At 45.3% G+C, this 17,500-nt stretch overlaps 1 protein-coding gene across 6 annotated transcripts in view; it reads right to left on the bottom strand.

Annotated features, from left to right (window-relative positions):
* The window catches only part of LOC135101480 (uncharacterized), a 41,749-nt gene that overhangs the window by 19,418 nt on the left and 4,831 nt on the right, over nt 1-17,500 (bottom strand). For all 6 annotated transcript variants that reach the window (XM_064005500.1, XM_064005495.1, XM_064005497.1 and 3 more), the window contains one exon: nt 1-492. This exon is cut by the window's left edge and continues 106 nt beyond it. In XM_064005500.1, the coding sequence (XP_063861570.1) occupies nt 1-486 (486 nt within the window). In that variant the 5' untranslated portion in view covers nt 487-492. The remainder of the gene's footprint in view (nt 493-17,500) is intronic.

The following is a 17,500-nucleotide window of genomic DNA, read 5'->3' as shown; positions in this document are numbered from 1 at the left end:
TTCCGCCTCCACGCCCGTGCCCACCACCACGATGTCCGGCACCACGCCCATGCCGCCCGCGCCCAGCATGGTGCGCCCCTCGTTGATGGGGTGCAGCGTCACGGCAGTGGACAGACGCCCTCCGCCCATGGACACCAGGTGAGGGCGGTCCGTGGCCACCTTCACCGCCCCGCCCGCGCCCTCCACCACCGCAAGGCCGCTGCAGCTGCCCTGGCGCGCCAAGGAGGGGGCGTACGGTGGGCGCGTGCTGCTGGGTGGGAGGGAGGCAGTGCGGCTCAGGCCGGGACGCGGCCCTGTGTTCTGGTACAGAGGAAACCCGCCGCCCAGCACCACTCGAGGCTCGCCGGGCCGGGGCGTCGAGTAGAGCGGGGGCGGCGCTGGAGGGGCGTCGGGGGCATCGATAGTGTCCGGGGCATCGGCGTCAGCGAAAGGGATGTCCGGGGCGGCAGGTGGGGTGAGGGGCCCTCCCATGGTGGCCGCCATCATCGCGGCCTGCGGGGAAAAGGAGGTAGGGTTAGTGCACCGGTCATCATGCCACCACCAGCACCACCACCACACACATCCCCACATCACCAAAATGATCCTGCTCGTCAGGGGAGGAGCCAGCAGGAATAATACACCCTGATCTTCCCAGCATCCATCAAAAAAAAAAAAAAAAAAAAAAAAAAGGAAAAAGAAAGGAAAAAAATCAGCATAAATAAACGAGTAAGAGGAGATTAATCTTGGAAAGCGATCAGCAGCGCCTCGCCCGCCCTGGCTCCCGCTGTGCTCCCAGGCTGGACTCCGCCATCCCACCCACCGCCCCGCCCACCATTACCCCTACCTGTACCCACGCTCCCCACCCCTCCCCCAGCCTTATCACCCCACCTCAGCCAGGATGACATCATCGCCTTCCAAGGGGACGACAGCTACTGAGAGGCCGCCACTCACTCTGGTGGCGCTGATAACGCACGCTTCAAAGACACACACACACACAGAGAGAGAGAGAGAGAGAGAGAGAGAGAGAGAGAGAGAGAGAGAGAGAGAGAGAGAGAGAGAGAGAGAGAGAGAGAGAGAGAGTGAGAGTTATACGTAAATCTGGATACATAATTATATATCACATCTATTTCTAAAGTTGAACTCTTTGCTCAAACCTCTGCTAAAAACTCTACCTTGGACGATTCTGGGCTTGTTCCTCCCTCTCCTCCACCCTCTGACTACTTCATGCCACCTATTAAAATTCTTCGCAATGATGTTTTCCATGCCCTCGCTGGCCTAAACCCTCGGAAGGCTTATGGACCTGATGGGGTCCCTCCTATTGTTCTCCGAAACTGTGCCTCCGTGCTTGCACCTTGCCTAGTCAAACTCTTTCAGCTCTGTCTGTCAACATCTACCTTTCCTTCTTGCTGGAAGTTTGCCTACATTCAACCTGTTCCTAAAAAGGGTGACCGTTCTAATCCCTCAAACTACCGTCCTATTGCTTTAATTTCCTGCCTATCTAAAGTTTTTGAGTCTATCCTCAACAGGAAGATTCTTAAACATCTATCACTTCACAACCTTCTATCTGATCGCCAGTATGGGTTCCGTCAAGGCCGCTCTACTGGTGATCTTCTGGCTTTCCTTACTGAGTCTTGGTCATCCTCTTTTAGAGATTTTGGTGAAACTTTTGCTGTTGCCTTGGACATATCAAAAGCTTTTGATAGAGTCTGGCACAAAGCTATGATTTTCAAACTACCCTCCTACGGTTTCTATCCTTCTCTCTGTAACTTCATCTCAAATTTCCTTTCTGACCGTTCTATTGCTGCTGTGGTAGACGGTCACTGTTCTTCTCCTAAATCTATTAACAGTGGTGTTCCTCAGGGTTCTGTCCTGTCACCAACTCTCTTCTTATTATTCATTAATGATCTTCTAAACCAAACTTCTTGTCCTATCCACTCCTACGCTGACGATACCACCCTGCACTTTTCCACGTCTTTTCATAGACGTCCAACCCTTCAGGAGGTAAACATATCACGCAGGGAAGCCACAGAACGCCTGACTTCTGATCTTTCTAAAATTTCTGATTGGGGCAGAGCAAACTTGGTATTGTTCAATGCCTCAAAAACTCAATTCCTCCATCTATCAACTCGACACAACCTTCCAGACAACTATCCCCTCTTCTTCAATGACACTCAACTGTCCCCCTCTTCTACACTGAACATCCTCGGTCTGTCCTTTACTTATAATCTGAACTGGAAACTTCACATCTCATCTCTAGCTAAAACAGCTTCTATGAAGTTAGGTGTTCTGAGACGTCTCCGCCAGTTTTTCTCACCCCCCAGCTGCTAACTCTGTACAAGGGCCTTATCCGTCCATGTATGGAGTATGCTTCACATGTCTGGGGGAGTTCCACTCATACTGCTCTTCTAGACAGGGTGGAATCAAAAGCTTTTCGTCTCATCAACTCCTCTCCTCTAACTGACTGTCTTCAGCCTCTCTCTCACCGCCGCAATGTTGCATCTAGCTGTCTTCTACCGCTATTTTCATGCTAACTGCTCTTCTGATCTTGCTAACTGCATGCCTCCCCTCCTTCCGCGGCCTCGCTGCACAAGACTTTCTTCTTTCTCTCACCCCTATTCTGTCCACCTCTCTAACGCAAGAGTTAACCAGTATTCTCAATCATTCATCCCTTTCTCTGGTAAACTCTGGAACTCCCTGCCTGCTTCTGTATTTCCACCTTCCTATGACTTGAATTCCTTCAAGAGGGAGGTTTCAAGACACTTATCCACCAATTTTTGACCACTGCCTTGACCCTTTTACGGGACTGGCATTTCAGTGGGCATTTTTTTTTATTGATTTTTGTTGCCCTTGGCCAGTGTCCTTCTTACATAAAAAAAAAAAATATATACGAGTATATATATAACTGCAGATCTCTCTTTCTCTCTCTCTCTCTCTCTCTCTCTCTCTCTCTCTCTCTCTCTCTCTCTCTCTCTCTCTCTCTCTCTCTCTCTCTCTCTCTCTCTCTCACACACACACACACACACACACACACACACACACACACACACACACACAAATATTGCACTTCGCTACCTGCCGCGCAACATTTGCTTTTCAGTGATGCCACCGTGCCACGGCTCCTGCGCGTCACGGCCTGGGAGCGTCACAGGCTGCGATGGCACAACTCACCGCGGCTTGTTACCTACTTACGTATCTTGCGGCACAAATTGCGTGACTGTTACTAGTATTTCAGAATCCTCCTGCATGTCCCTCGTCACCTATTGCTTGTCATCTCTATTACGTCACCTGCACTACGTCACCTGTCCTCGTCTTTGGTCCCTCGTTCTCTTGTTCCTCGTCTGCCCCTCGTCATTAATCCCTCTTAACCACTCCCTCGTCACCAGTACCATCTGTTCTTCATCTGTCCCTCGCCACCAGTTCCTCGTCACGTCGTCACTACCTGCCTCGCCGCCACCCGTCCCCGCCAGCCTCACCGTTGCCCAACAGGAAGGGTGACGCAGGGAAGTCTGGTGACGGCATTGTTATCAAGGACAAACAAAACACTGCACTGGGATGTCACCGCAGATGTCATAACTTTGCTCTACTGTCATTTGCTTCCTACATTCCCCCCCCCCACTCTCTCTCTCTCTCTCTCTCTCTCTCTCTCTCTCTCTCTCTCTCTCTCTCTCTCTCTCTCTCTCACACACACCAACACCACCACCACTACCACCACAACCTCAACAACAACAACAATAACAACCACAACAACTCCATCATAAATCTATATACGGAATTTAAATAAATCAATTAATTAATTGATAAACAAATAAATAAAAATAAAAAAAACTCCGAATACATCACTTCAGCAACAAACAAAAAATAATAATAAAAAACTAACAATAACAACAATCACAAAAAATAAAGTCATCTGCAGCATCAAAAATAACACACACACACACACACACACACACACACACACACACACACACACACACAACGGTAATCTCACGGTGGAAGTCAATTATTTTAAAGGTTACACAGCAAAATATCGACAGGACAAGACACACACACACACACACACACACACACACACACACACACACACACACACACACACATACACACACATATACACACACATGCTGCTGGTAATGTCCTTCAGACGGCGACAACTGAAAGAAGGACGAAGGAGTCTGGAGAGAGGGAGGGAGTTAAGGTATGAGCGCTGAGGAATGAAGAGTGAGGAGTGACTGAGAAGTTGGGTACCCTACAAAGAGTAAGGGGCGATTACTGAGGAGTGTATGGGTATGGTATATGGAAGGAGTAAGGAGTGAAGGAGTGTTATATGTAAGGAAGTGACCGTATTGCAAAGAACGGGGAGTTGAATGAGTGAAGTGTTATATATGTGAAGGAAGTGACGATACATAAAGGAATAAGAGATGAAGGAGTGAAGGATTGTCATATATGAGAAGGAAGTAAGGATACAGTAAGCAGAGATCGGGGAAGCGGTAAGGGAGTGTCATATGTGGAAGGAGTGGGTGTCAGGTGAAGCGGTAAGGAGTGAAGAGTATTATTTTCATTATTACAACAAAGGAAGAAAGGGCAAGACACAAAACTGAATTCCTGAAGTTACATACATATTCATTTACTTCATGCACTCAAGCAACATGATCGAATGGCGCCGTGGAGAGTTACTGGCTGTATGGAAATTTCCTCTCTCTCTCTCTCTCTCTCTCTCTCTCTCTCTCTCTCTCTCTCTCTCTCTCTCTCTCCTCAGGGTGTATTTTAGGAAAGAAATGATGGATTTTTCTGTTTCTTTTTTTGAGAGAAACACCATTGTTGTTCCTCCGCCTCCTCCATCCTCCACCTCCTCCTCCTCCTCCTTGACAGGTTACGAAGTTTTACAAAGAGCCTTTTGCATACAACACAATACTTCTCCTGAAGGTATCATGACCCCCTTCTCTCCCCCTCTCTCTCTCTCTGTATTGCGACCCTCACGTGGTTGAGTTAAACGTGAGTCGTGAATCGTGAGGAACTTCCTCTTCCTCTTCCTTCTTTTCCTATTCCTTTTCCTCCTCCATTGTTGCTCCTTCCTCTTCCTTTTCCTCCTCTTTCACATCATCATCCTTCCGCCTCCTCCTTCACCTCTTTCTCCTCATCTCCTGCATCATTGTTGCCTTTCCTCCATCTTCTCCTCCACCACTTTTTATTTTTCTTCTCCTTTCTCCTCCTCCTCTTCCTCCTCCACGTCGGACCCCTCAAGCACACTGCCACAGTCATTCTACCAAAGTAAAAGTCTGCGGGTCTAACCATCCATCGGGTCACTATTCTACTACTACTAATTCTCTCTCTCTCTCTCTCTCTCTCTCTCTCTCTCTCTCTCTCTCTCTCTCTCTCTCTCTCTCTCTCTATCTATCTCTCTATTTGCCTATCTATCTATCTATTTATCTATCTATCTATTTATTTATCTATCTTCTCCCTTCATTGTTGTGCTCCTCACACCAGACTTGACACGTTAACAGAAAAAAGGAGAAAGAAAGAAAATAAAGAGAAAATAACCAAAAACCACTCTTTTGACACGTAAAAAAAATAATACATAAATACATAAATAAGTAAATAAATAAATAAATAAAAAGCAGAGAGAGAGAGAGAGAGAGAGAGAGAGAGAGAGAGAGAGAGAGAGAGAGAGAGAGAGAGAGAGAGAGAGAGAGAGAGAGAGAGGGAGAGAAAACTCGTACAGAAACATCACCACCCACAAGGATTTCCAACCAACACGCCTCAGCCACATCAGTTTTAACACTTCCTGAAAAACGACTACCACTTACATGCATTTCATCTCTCTGCCGCTCGAACTCCAGCAGCAGCCGCTTCACCCACGCACCACCACCCATCCCCTCGCGCATCCTACGCTAAGTTGTGCATTAGTAATAGTGTCACCTCAATTTCTTCGACTTTCTAGTACACATACGAGCGCGAGGAGGAGCTGCCTTATATAGCCTGGCACACCTGCAACATCTCCCTGTCTTTGTTCTCATGCACGGCGCCACCTGCCTGCTGTACTCTTCCCGCCAGGACAACACACCTCACCTGTTTCCTGCCTGGCCGGTGTAGCGCGTTCATTACAAGTGGCCGTATTAAAAAACAGTCCGCTCTCTCACTATGGCTATTTTCAAAGGCCACATGTAGAGATGATTAGCCGGGTTCTCAAGAGTGTTCTCTCCTCTTAATACTGCAGAAATCTTGATAATCTGTCACTGGATCCGTAAAAAATACCCTTAAAAAACCGTGTAATTTTACCTACAGAATTTTGATAGTGGTGGAGGTGCGATGAGCATGTGTTTCAGAATAAGGCCCTACAGACTCACGGGGCGGATCACTTCTCAGTTCTCACTTGCAGTCTTTCTCTCCGGTTCGCATTCCCAAACGTTTCTTCTTTTCTCAGTTACTTTTCATCAAACAATTTAGTGGAGGTTGTTGCAGTTTTCAAGGGTAGTGTTTACGTAATATTCTCTCTCTCTCTCTCTCTCTCTCTCTCTCCTCTCTCTCTCTCTCTCTCTCTCTCTCTCTCCTCTCTCTCTCCATCTCCTCTCTCTCTCTCTCTCCTCTCTCTAATATATATATATATATATATATATATATATATATATATATATATATATCTTAACATTTTTTTTTATCACCAAAGGGATTTCAAGAGTGTTTTCATGAATGCAATAATAGTTCAACAAGCATCCTGCACCATCAAAGATAAGCTATCTAAATTTTCAAAGGTATTCCACAACTCTATTCTTTGTTAAAAAGGATTTTGTATTACTAATAGTTTTCTTTTCTACATCATCAACAGGATGTTATCTGGGTTTCCAAGAGTGTTTTCATGATTCTAATGTCAGTTTAACAAAAAATTCCGCATCACCAACGGAAATAAAATATAAGTACGCATGAAGACCTGATAAATATTTCCGTGGGCTTTGAAAATAGTCCTTAAGGGAGAACAAAGCGTTTAAAGCACATAGGCAGTCTGTCGCTCGTCTGTCTTGCTACCGCCGGCCACGCAGACACCCATGCTTCACTAGTAGTGGTCATGCTTCCCCACACCTTTTAGAGCGCGCGTCTGCTGCTTGGAATGTGGCTCATGATGTGTTCATTAGTACAGGAACTCTATTAACATAAGACACTGTTACACCTGGGACAGTGTTTTTTAACGCCTCAGCGCCTTTACCACAATTTCTTAAAATCTAAGAACGTGAGAACATTAGAATACAAAGGAAGCTGCAAGAAGCCAGAAGGCCTACACGTGGCAGTCCTTGTTTGAAGCACACCTATCCACACACACGCCTGTCATCTTATCCATCAACAAGCTCTACTGGAAGTTTTGGGGTTTTCAATGATGCTTTCACGAATTTTTTGTGATGGTCTAACGAGGACTGAACCATTAACGAGGAGTATCGGAACATTTCCACAACTAAACATGTTTTCGTTATGTAAATCTTTCTTTCGTCTGATTTATTTATTTATTTATTCTAACTATTTTTGAAGGAGTAACAACAGCGACTAAGCGACTTTTTTTTTTCTCCGTTTGCCAGCTTCCTTCACACACAAAAGGAAAATAACAATCGAGATACATGAATATAACGGAATAAATAATTAGTTGGGTTCTCATGGGCAATTTCCTCACCAGTGATGATGCAAAACAATTGTTAAACTATCGCTAGAATCCTTCAGACATCCTTGAATATCCCAATAATTTCCACTGAAACCTGTTAAGAGTATTCACACAGACACCCTTAAAAACCCCAATCACTACTAAAGGACACCTCTAGAAAACCCCAACTGCTTCCACAAAAGCCTGTTAGGAAGTATACAGGAAAAAAGACTGCCACTTTGTATACCTTTCCCAAGTTACCAATCACTCTGAGACATCTTTACTTGTTCTACAGCTACATCCAATCTTAGAGCTGGGGAAGAAATTCCAAAATATATTTTTTTTTCATCGCTAACTTTCTTGTAGATGTTTATAAAGACTTGACGCATTGCTTCTGGTGCTGCTAATTGTTTCATGTCGCAGAAAAAGGGTTAAGAACACGAGCTGATGAGTGTGGTGTGATCCAAGGAAGCAAGAGGGAGAGTCCGTAGGCTTCCTTTGTGTGATCAGTCCCTCAGCACCAGTAATTGAGCAGTCTGGTCCTCGGGTAGGCGATCACAGCAGGAGGCTCTCCCGTATTCATGTGCAGTGGCTGTGAGGCGGCGATGATTCCCGACCAACCTGGGGACTGGCCTCGGTAATCAGGTTCCTCTGGTGCTTCTCAACCCGCACTTCAGGACACTTAAGACTGACATGAGCAGCCTAAACCAGCACAGGAGGACGATCCCATAGAAGAAGCACATCCTGGACTGACTTCTCACTCATACTTACATACGTACATACACACACATAATACACAGACGCATGTGGTCACCTAAACTGCGTGATAAGCTGGCAATAAACTAACGTACTCGTGCTTCTCTCTCTCTCTCTCTCTCTCTCTCTCTCTCTCTCTCTCTCCTCTCTCTCTCTCTCTCTCCTACTCATTTACGTAATTGAGTCCGTTTGTTTTTATTTAGTCCCTGAATAATCATACACACAGGCGACAGACACAGACATAGACAGACAGACGGATACACATACACACAGAGAAGTACATAGATAGATAGATTACAGACAGATAGATATAGGAAAGATAAACAGATATGTAGAGACAGGTGATAAAGATAGATATACACAGACAGACAGACAGAGGGAGACAGACAGACAGACAGACAAACAGACTAATAGATAAATAGATAGAAAAACAGACAAAGATTGATGATATAGATAGATATTACGATAGACAGACAAACAGACAGACAGACAGACAGCCACACAAACAGATCAATAGATAGACAGACGGATATAAATAAAATAAACAAACAAATAAAATACCTAAGATATAAAAAGACTCACATTTAAATACTTCCCACAACATCCCGTCCTTCCAGCCATTACCTAAACCCGCTAACCTCCCCAATACGATCCCAATAACACGTGTACTGTAATATGAAAACCACAAACACATAAGCTGCACGATTTAAATAAGAGGCCCAATAATATTTTCTCTCACAATAGACAGGTACTCAGCTTACCGCGAATAATAATAATAATAATAATAATAATAATAATAATAATAATAATAATAATAATAATAATAACAAGAATAAGAACAAGAAGAACGAGAAAAAGAACAAGTCTTATTTTTTTTTTCTCCTTACTAGCATATCACGTCGAATTGTCATTCCTGCATAATTGGAAACAGGTAATGAGGTGAAAGTCAAGGTGGTGTCACATGTAATGATGCTTTGTGTAGGATAAAGAATGGCGTATTAATAAAAGGGATGTGGACAGTTAGATTGTATGAGAGAGAGAGAGAGAGAGAGAGAGAGAGAGAGAGAGAGAGAGAGAGAGAGAGAGAGAGAGAGAGAGAGAGAGAGAGAGAGAGAGAGAGAGAGAGAGGCGTAATGACAAGGAAACAGACAGACATCATTAAAGACACACAGACAGAGACGGGCACCAAGACAGACATGTCTATAATATTACATCCAGTTGCAAAATTCACTGTACGAGTATTCTATATATCATGTGACTTTAACAAAATCTTTTCTTATCTCTACACTCGGCAATATTTATGCCAGGGTGTTTTCCTTTCTCATCGTGCGCCACCCCAGTCCCCACTACTTTCCTGCCTCCCGGCCACCGCATCTTCCTTCCCTGCCGGCTTACAGTAAACAAACCTATTCAAATTGACTTCATGATATGCAAATATGAAGTGACCGACTATGATCCCAATATACTACGACTGTTATTACTACGACCCATTATAATACCACTATGACACGCATGGTCTTGCTAACACTTCAGTCTATCTAGCAATTCTATATTCTCAGTACTTATGTTAAGTGCACAGAGCCACGCCACGAAAGGCGATGCGTGTGGAGTACAAACAAGTGTTTCTACAATCCACGGCAGCCACTGCAACATTACCTCCCTCTGGCGAAGGTGATGGAGAGGTGATGTATGACCGGTCAGATGAACCATCGGTAGGTAACATGCCATGCACCTTATTATGGAACTAGCACTGCAAACAATCCACTTAACGGCTACCGCGGCATCACTGTGTGTGTGTGTGTGTGTGTGTGTGTGTGTGTGTGTGTGTGTGTGTGTGTGTGTGTGTGTGTGTGTGTGTTCTTTCAGAGTGAAGTTTTCTGCGCATCCTTTCTAGTCATGGTGTAAGTAGTGGTGACACCGCATTTCCCTTCCTAAGTCTCTCTTCAGTGCTGATCCTGACTGTGCCCTTGAAGTAACGCGATCCCTGCTGTGCCGCTTGCATGACATCCATGAGGGAGCCTTGTGATGTGCCAGTTAATTCCTTGTTCACGTAATGAGTTCAAGAGTGTTTCTCGTCAAAATTCTTCTCAAAGTATAGGTTCAGGAGATAAACTCAAAGGGTTAATTTAATGTTTGGTTTTCTTCATTAACTACTGGTGTGTTACGTACAGGTGTCCCACACATGAGTCTATCTGGTGCTGTACAATAAGTTTTCCCGACCAAACAACACACATGTTACTCTTGTCCTCTGTGACACACAACCGGCAAAGTTTGGCACAGTGTAAACACACATACATACACACTCTCTCATCTCTCTCCTCTCTCTCCTCCTCTCTCTCTCTCTCTCTCTCCTCTCTCTCTCTCTCTCTCTCTCTCTCTCTCTCTATATATATATATATATATATATATATATATATATATATATATATATAGAATTACACAACAGCATCAACTTGAGCAACTTTCACTTTCACTTGTGACACCATGGAAAGTGTAAATAATATTGCGCCATCACGCACCCCTTTTTTCTGAGTCTCCTTCACTGTGTATCCCAAAGGCCTTCTGTCACACCCTCCCCCCCGCCACCTACAACAGCTGCACTTGACTGAAGGCAAGGACCCGCCTTCATGGCGAAAAGGCCCACGCCACTCCAAAACGAGTGGCAATCAATAAGGAAAATAAGGCAAAGACGCTTAAAGTCATTCAGGGAAAGACGAGACGCCTAACGTGCCATCTCCTGAATTTAAATATAATCAGCTTCTGCTACACCATTAGCCACAACCTTAGTATGGTGGGAAATTTATTTGTTAATGAGCCGTCCGCACATATGTATCACAACACACAATCTCCCAGAAGAGCAGGACACTTCTCGACGGTGTGGTGGTCTGTGCAGTCGATCAATGTAAAAGCCTGCACCCCGACCAAGACGAGAGCAGCAGCATGGACAGGGAGGGAGGCACTGTTGGATGGCAGACAGCTTGGTGTATACGTGATCCGGCCATCCCTTCCCTGCCTCCCTCCCTCCAGCCATCAATCACGGAGGGCGGAAGGAGGGAAGGAGGCCTTCGCGATTGACAAAGCCTCGACACCAGTGTAAACAAACAGACGAGGAAGAGGAAACGAGCCTCATTTGAGAACTCATTATTTCCTGAGGTGACGCCCATTATTATCACGAGGAAGAGTTATTATAGAAGACATCACTCGCGAGAGAGAGAGAGGAGAGAGAGAGAGAGAGAGAGAGAGAGAGAGAGAGAGAGAGAGAGAGAGAGAGAGAGAGAGAGAGAGAGAGAGAGAGTAACACAAACACTAGAGAAAAAAAAATCAAAGTGAAATTACAAAAGTCAATTTCAAATGAATTTAGGCAATACTCAACAAAAAAAACCAGCGACATGCTCCATAAATTTACAAACACATGAATCACACATCATTTGGTAGTCTCTCCTCTTTCGACGTGAGAAACAGCACAACATCACCCTCTTTACTACCATCCCTCCGGCCCTCCCATTCCACCCAGTACCTGCCACTACAGAGAAAACTCACAACTCACAAAAGCCGAGGATGGAGGCGAAAGACACAATATAACAAAGGGCGAGGGTGCGTGTCCTTCAGGGCGACTTACTGTGACCCTCACTGATTGCCTCCCGAATGGAGCAGCTGGAGACTTGAGGGCAGTTGGGAGTGTCTGTGCTGGGACGCGTGTGTGTGTGTGTGTGTGTGTGTGTGTGTGTGTTGTGTAGTATAGGGGTGTTGTGCAGTGTTGAGTGTTTTTAGTGACGGCATGACAGGGATGGGTAAAAAAGGGACGGGAAAAATTAGATGATATGAAGATCTATAGTTGTAACACTTGCGCTTGGGAGAAAGTGTAACAGACTGCTCTGAATAAAACAAGGGTGTAAGTTTGAAAATGGTTGGTTGTAACGTCAAGAGAATCGAACTTGTTCACGTGTGTGCGTATGTACATGTGGTAGGTTAGTAGTGCAGCGTCAGCAACGTTAAGTTCAGTTGTGGATGGAGGAAGTTTTGCTTTTGTAACGACACCACCTTTTTTCCCCCCTTCTTTCTTTCTTTCTTTCCTACGTCCAAGTCATTCTTCCTTTCATTTTCTTTCCTCGTATTTTCAAAAAATGTATGTGTTGTAACTTTTATCTCTCAAATAGTTTCGTCCTCAAATCAGTTATTAACTCATCTTTTTTATTCTTCATAATCTTCTTGTTTTTATGCAATTCTCCTTTATAAGCTAGACACCATTACAAAATAAACTACTTTAAATTATCACAGTCCTGTCTACAAATTTCTTGACTGTGCTTCTTTATTTCTGAGTCATGCAAGTGAGGCTGCGAGCATTATGTGATGAGGGACCAGCAGGGGAGGAGGCGGACGAAAACACCGAGTTAAGATGAAGCTGCAACGAAGATGTACGATAATGATGGGAACGCTGCACGAACTTGTGTTTTTACAATATAACGATAACGTGTTGAGAAGAAAGAAGACCCTCGTATGTGAGAGAGAGAGAGAGAGAGAGAGAGAGAGAGAGAGAGAGAGAGAGAGAGAGAGAGAGAGAGAGAGAGAGAGAGAGAGAGAGAGAGAGAGAGAGAGAGTTTGGAAGTTGAAGCAGGGAGAAAAATATATTTATTCCTTTATTTATCTACCAGTTTTTGTGCCACAAGAAGGATATTATGGCGAGAGAGAGGAAAGAGACGAGAGAGCGAAAACTTGGCGGAGGTTGTGTGGTACAGTGTGGTGGGCGGTGAAAGGGAGAAGGAAGGAAGCGGGTGGTAGGGAGGGAAGCAAGGCGTGGGTGTGGCGGTGAGGCGTGGCACAGCTGGTTTCGCTGCCCTCCACACACAAAGCAGAGTATACAGCTCAGGCCGAGGGATCAAGGCCTGGCACTCGTGGACGATCGTAAGAACGCTATTAGTGTCTTGAGAGTTCAGAAAATTACCAGATAATGAAAGGCTATTATCATTTTTCTTCCTCTTCTGCATCAAACTCCTCCTCCTCCTCACTGCTATCGCTTCTATCCTCGTCCTCCTCTTCCTCTTCCCCCTCTCGCTTCTTCTATTCCTACTCGTCTTCTTTCTCCCACATCGCTCTCTCTCTCTCTCTCTCTCTCTCTCTCTCTCTCTCTCTCTCTCTCTCTCTCTCTCTCTCTCTCTCTCTCTCTCTCTCTCTCTTCGTCCTATGTATCTTTCCCCTCAATAATGTTTTTCATCTTTTCTTCCTCCTCCCATTCTCGCTCCTATTTGTCTTCTGTTCTCCCACATTGCTCTTCTCTCCCTTCGTCCTCCACCTCCTCCTCCTCCTGTGCATTTCCATTCTCAGTAACATTTTTCATCTTCTTCTTCCCATTCTTTTACTCCTTTTGCTTCTACTTCTCTTCAGGCTCTACATCGCTCTGCTCTTTCTCCTCTTCTTCCTTCTATCTGCCTTGCTCTCCCCCTCACCCTCAAAAAAAGAAAAAAAAATTCTTCCTCTTCCTATTCTTTTTACTCCTACTTCTCTTGTCTTTTTACATTGCTCCTCTCTTTCTCCCAATCATTATCCTTCCCTTCCACATCACCCATCTCATTTTTTTTCCTATTTATCTTCTTACTGCATTCGTCACAAAATAAGAGAGAAGGTCCCTTTGAATAAGTTATTCAAGCATGCACCACAGTATAACCTAAATGAAGTTTTAATACCATGCACGGTACCTATAAACCCTTAACATTACTCGTAAAATAAAATAGAATAAAAGATACATTTTCTGTCCGAACATTTTCTCGAATACACGAAAATATGTGAAAGGATACGAAAGGATTATCACCACCACCAACACTCCTGCCAACACCTCAAACAAAAACATAAATTTGTTTAAGCCTTGCCGATTTTTTTTCCTAAAACCATCACTTCCTAAGCCTCATCCGTGTAGTAACCAAACTCTCTCTCTCTCTCTCTCTCTCTCTCTCTCTCTCTCTCTCTCTCTCTCTCTCTCTCTCTCTCTCCTATTGGGACTTAACGATTCCCCGCCCTCCTCCTCTCCTTTGTGTGTGTGTGTGTGTGTGTGTGTGTGTGTGTGTATCGTGACGAGAGCGTGGGAGAACTTCACTACACACACACACACACACACACACACACACACACACACACAGACAGACAGGTGGTCACGGTGAGTGTTCAAGGTCACCTCTCAGTTCTTGACTCATTTCAAACAAAAACTGCTTCGCCCAGGCTCACTCCTGGTCTCGAGTGTCTGTGTGTAGCTCCACTCCTCCCCCTCAGCGTGCTGGTAGGCCCTCCCAGTGATGCCACTGATGACGAAACCGATAAGCTCTCGTTAAACTACGTAGTGACAATTCGCGATTTCGAACTGCCGTCTGGTGGTGATTTTCTGAACAAGCAATGATGGTTAATTTAACGAAGCAACTCGTTTAAATTACCGACGTTTCGTGACACCTACCGCAACAGGACAACGTTAAGGTTTCCAAGAAGGATCACAGATTTTTTTGCCATCACTACACATAACCATGAGAACATATTCCTGAAAAATTGCAAGCGTTTCCTAATCACTGAACACTTGCTCCAAGTGGTTATCGTTCAGAGTTGCTGGTGATTCGAATCGGTAAATCCCCAAGATGATAGTGCTGTTGCAGCACTGAAGTTCATTTCTCCGGAACCATTAGACGTCACTGTACCAAGTGAAAGATGTATACGTTACTATCAATTCATTTAGTGACTTACACTATCCTGCTTTTGTCAGATGCAATACATAATGCGGAAATGACTGCGAAACAAATCAAACAGCATTAGAGAGTAGTAAGACCATTGTAGATTCCTACAGCTGTGAATATATGCATGATTCATCACACTTAATCTAGCATGGTGGCATCTTTTGATGCATTATAATGATACAGTAAAGTTAATGAGTGATGTGCGTGCTGAGCAGAGATTAGCCTGAGACGATGATACAACAAGGAAGAAGACGGTCACACAATAGTATAAGTGTGTGTGGAGACTTTCCCAACGTACTGGCCCACCTGCCTCCAGACATCGCTATGGTGGAGGCAGGAAGTGCGTTACGTTACTCCAGACACCAGTCAGAACGACCACAAAGCCGCAGCCTGTGCCTGCTACTGTCCCTTCACCTTTCAGGTGAGTACGCACATCTCACCCGGCTGGCCAACACGCCACTCCAGCCCTCCTGCTTTGCAGTTCATCTGAGACAGAGAGCCCTTGCCAAGGAATAGTGACCACACCATGAGCAAGCTCACTTCAGTGAGTGGCGGGGCCCGACTGCACCAGTGGGCCATCATTATCCTCCCAGGGTTGTTACCGCCCAAGTGTAGCAAAACTGACCCTTGGCGTCCGCAATACATCTTGTTTTTGCCCAGGTTTTAAAGGAGCACTTTGGTACTTGTTGCGATGGTCTTCCCTGACTTATAAACGCCATTCATCAAGCCCAACGAAGGAACACACACACACACACACACACACACACACAGAGAGAGAGAGAGAGAGAGAGAGAGAGAGAGAGAGAGAGAGAGAGAGAGAGAGAGAGAGAGAGAGAGGTTATGATGAGTGAAATTACAAATAAAATAAAAGTGGAATCAAATATACCTGAAGTAGTCAAGTAAACGACGGTGGCCGGTGAAGAGCAAAGCAAGCAACCTTCCTTATCTGTTTGCATTAGCTTCTACAACTTCTCTGTATTTATTTTTGTAATATAATTAATTGTTTCAAGGAACTGCACGACTCAAGCCAAAATGTTTTCTTTTGTGTATCACATGGCTTTCCTCGTTTCCTCGCCAGCATGTTGTGGTAGAAGGGAGGGAATGCCGGTACGCGGGGCTGCCAGACGCACGACACCGGCAGGAAGAATGGGGGACAGAAAGGAGACTGTAATGGAAGAGGAACCAGGAAACCGTCTCAGGAACCTCGCTTCTCACCTCTGCTTCCCTAACCGCCTGTTGTATTATAGATAGGGAACCGCTAAAGATGTGATAGGTAGGCAGTCGAGGAAGGTTCATAATACAAACACATAACGCTTAGGTATGGGTGACGACGTGCCTAGAATAGAAACACGAGTTAGGTATTTACACACACACACACACACACACATGGAACTCTCAGACAGGCATGAAGGTCCTCTGTATTTGATGTTAGGGTGGGAAGGTCGCTAACACTAAAACTATTGTTCCGCCGCCTGCACACACAGCCCCCTCCGTGCTTCCCGCCGTCCTCCACCCGCAGACGGCCATCCTGCAGCCCCTCGCCACGTCCTCCGCGGTGACGAGATCATCCTCCCCACCAAGGCCTGACACTACCAGCCAATAAGACAGACATGGTGGAATTCGGAATTCCTAGACAAATAATGGTGGAAGACTCATCTCTCTCTCTCTCTCTCTCTCTCTCTCTCTCTCTCTCTCTCTCTCTCTCTCTCTTTCGTATTTTTTCAAGCATGAGCCGTGGTGAAGGTGGCGATGACCGAGGCTGAGAGGGAATGGACGAGGGACCAGAGCGTAAGGGCAAGGTTAGGTAATACGTACTGTACAGAGGGTGGGTAGTGGGTACTGTTAGCTGAGTGAAGGGCGCGAAACAGGCTGGATCAAGGGCAAGGACTGCGACAAGGCTAGGGGTAGGGTTTTGTGAGCTGGGCTGTAGAGGAAATAGCGAATCACATGAAAAATCAACCATCCCAGCTTCATTTTTGAGGTGGGATACGATTAGCTTAGATCAGATTAAGTAACGTACCGTAACCTGACTTTACGTAAATTGTACTAAGCCCAAAAAACTGCTGGAGTGTCTGAATTTCACGTGATGCGGAGATGTTATGGCAAGAATAGAAGCACGAGGGGGTAAGGAACCTAAGGCCAAGTGCAAGGTTAATCTACCCGTAGTAGTGGACAGGGGCGCGGGGAAGGAAACCGAAGGACAGACACAGTAGTTGTAATGAGACACCATCGTCCGTCACTCGAGATAGTGAGGGCCTTTGTGAGGAGAGAGATTTGAAGGGCCAGGTGAGCACCCTTACAAAGTTTACTTCCTCTAGGACTGCGTGTGGCATAGCGGCCGCCGGAAACAGACACGATGGGGAGTGAGACTGGAAAAATTACATGTATTTGCATCTAACTGATTCTGTGATTGATTTAAACTGGAGAGAGAGAG

The sequence above is a fragment of the Scylla paramamosain genome, chromosome 6 (genome assembly GCF_035594125.1).
Source record: "Scylla paramamosain isolate STU-SP2022 chromosome 6, ASM3559412v1, whole genome shotgun sequence".
Classification (NCBI taxonomy): domain Eukaryota; kingdom Metazoa; phylum Arthropoda; class Malacostraca; order Decapoda; family Portunidae; genus Scylla; species Scylla paramamosain.
The sequence above is the reverse complement of the archived record's forward strand: the minus strand, read 5'-3'. Positions and strand labels throughout refer to the sequence as shown.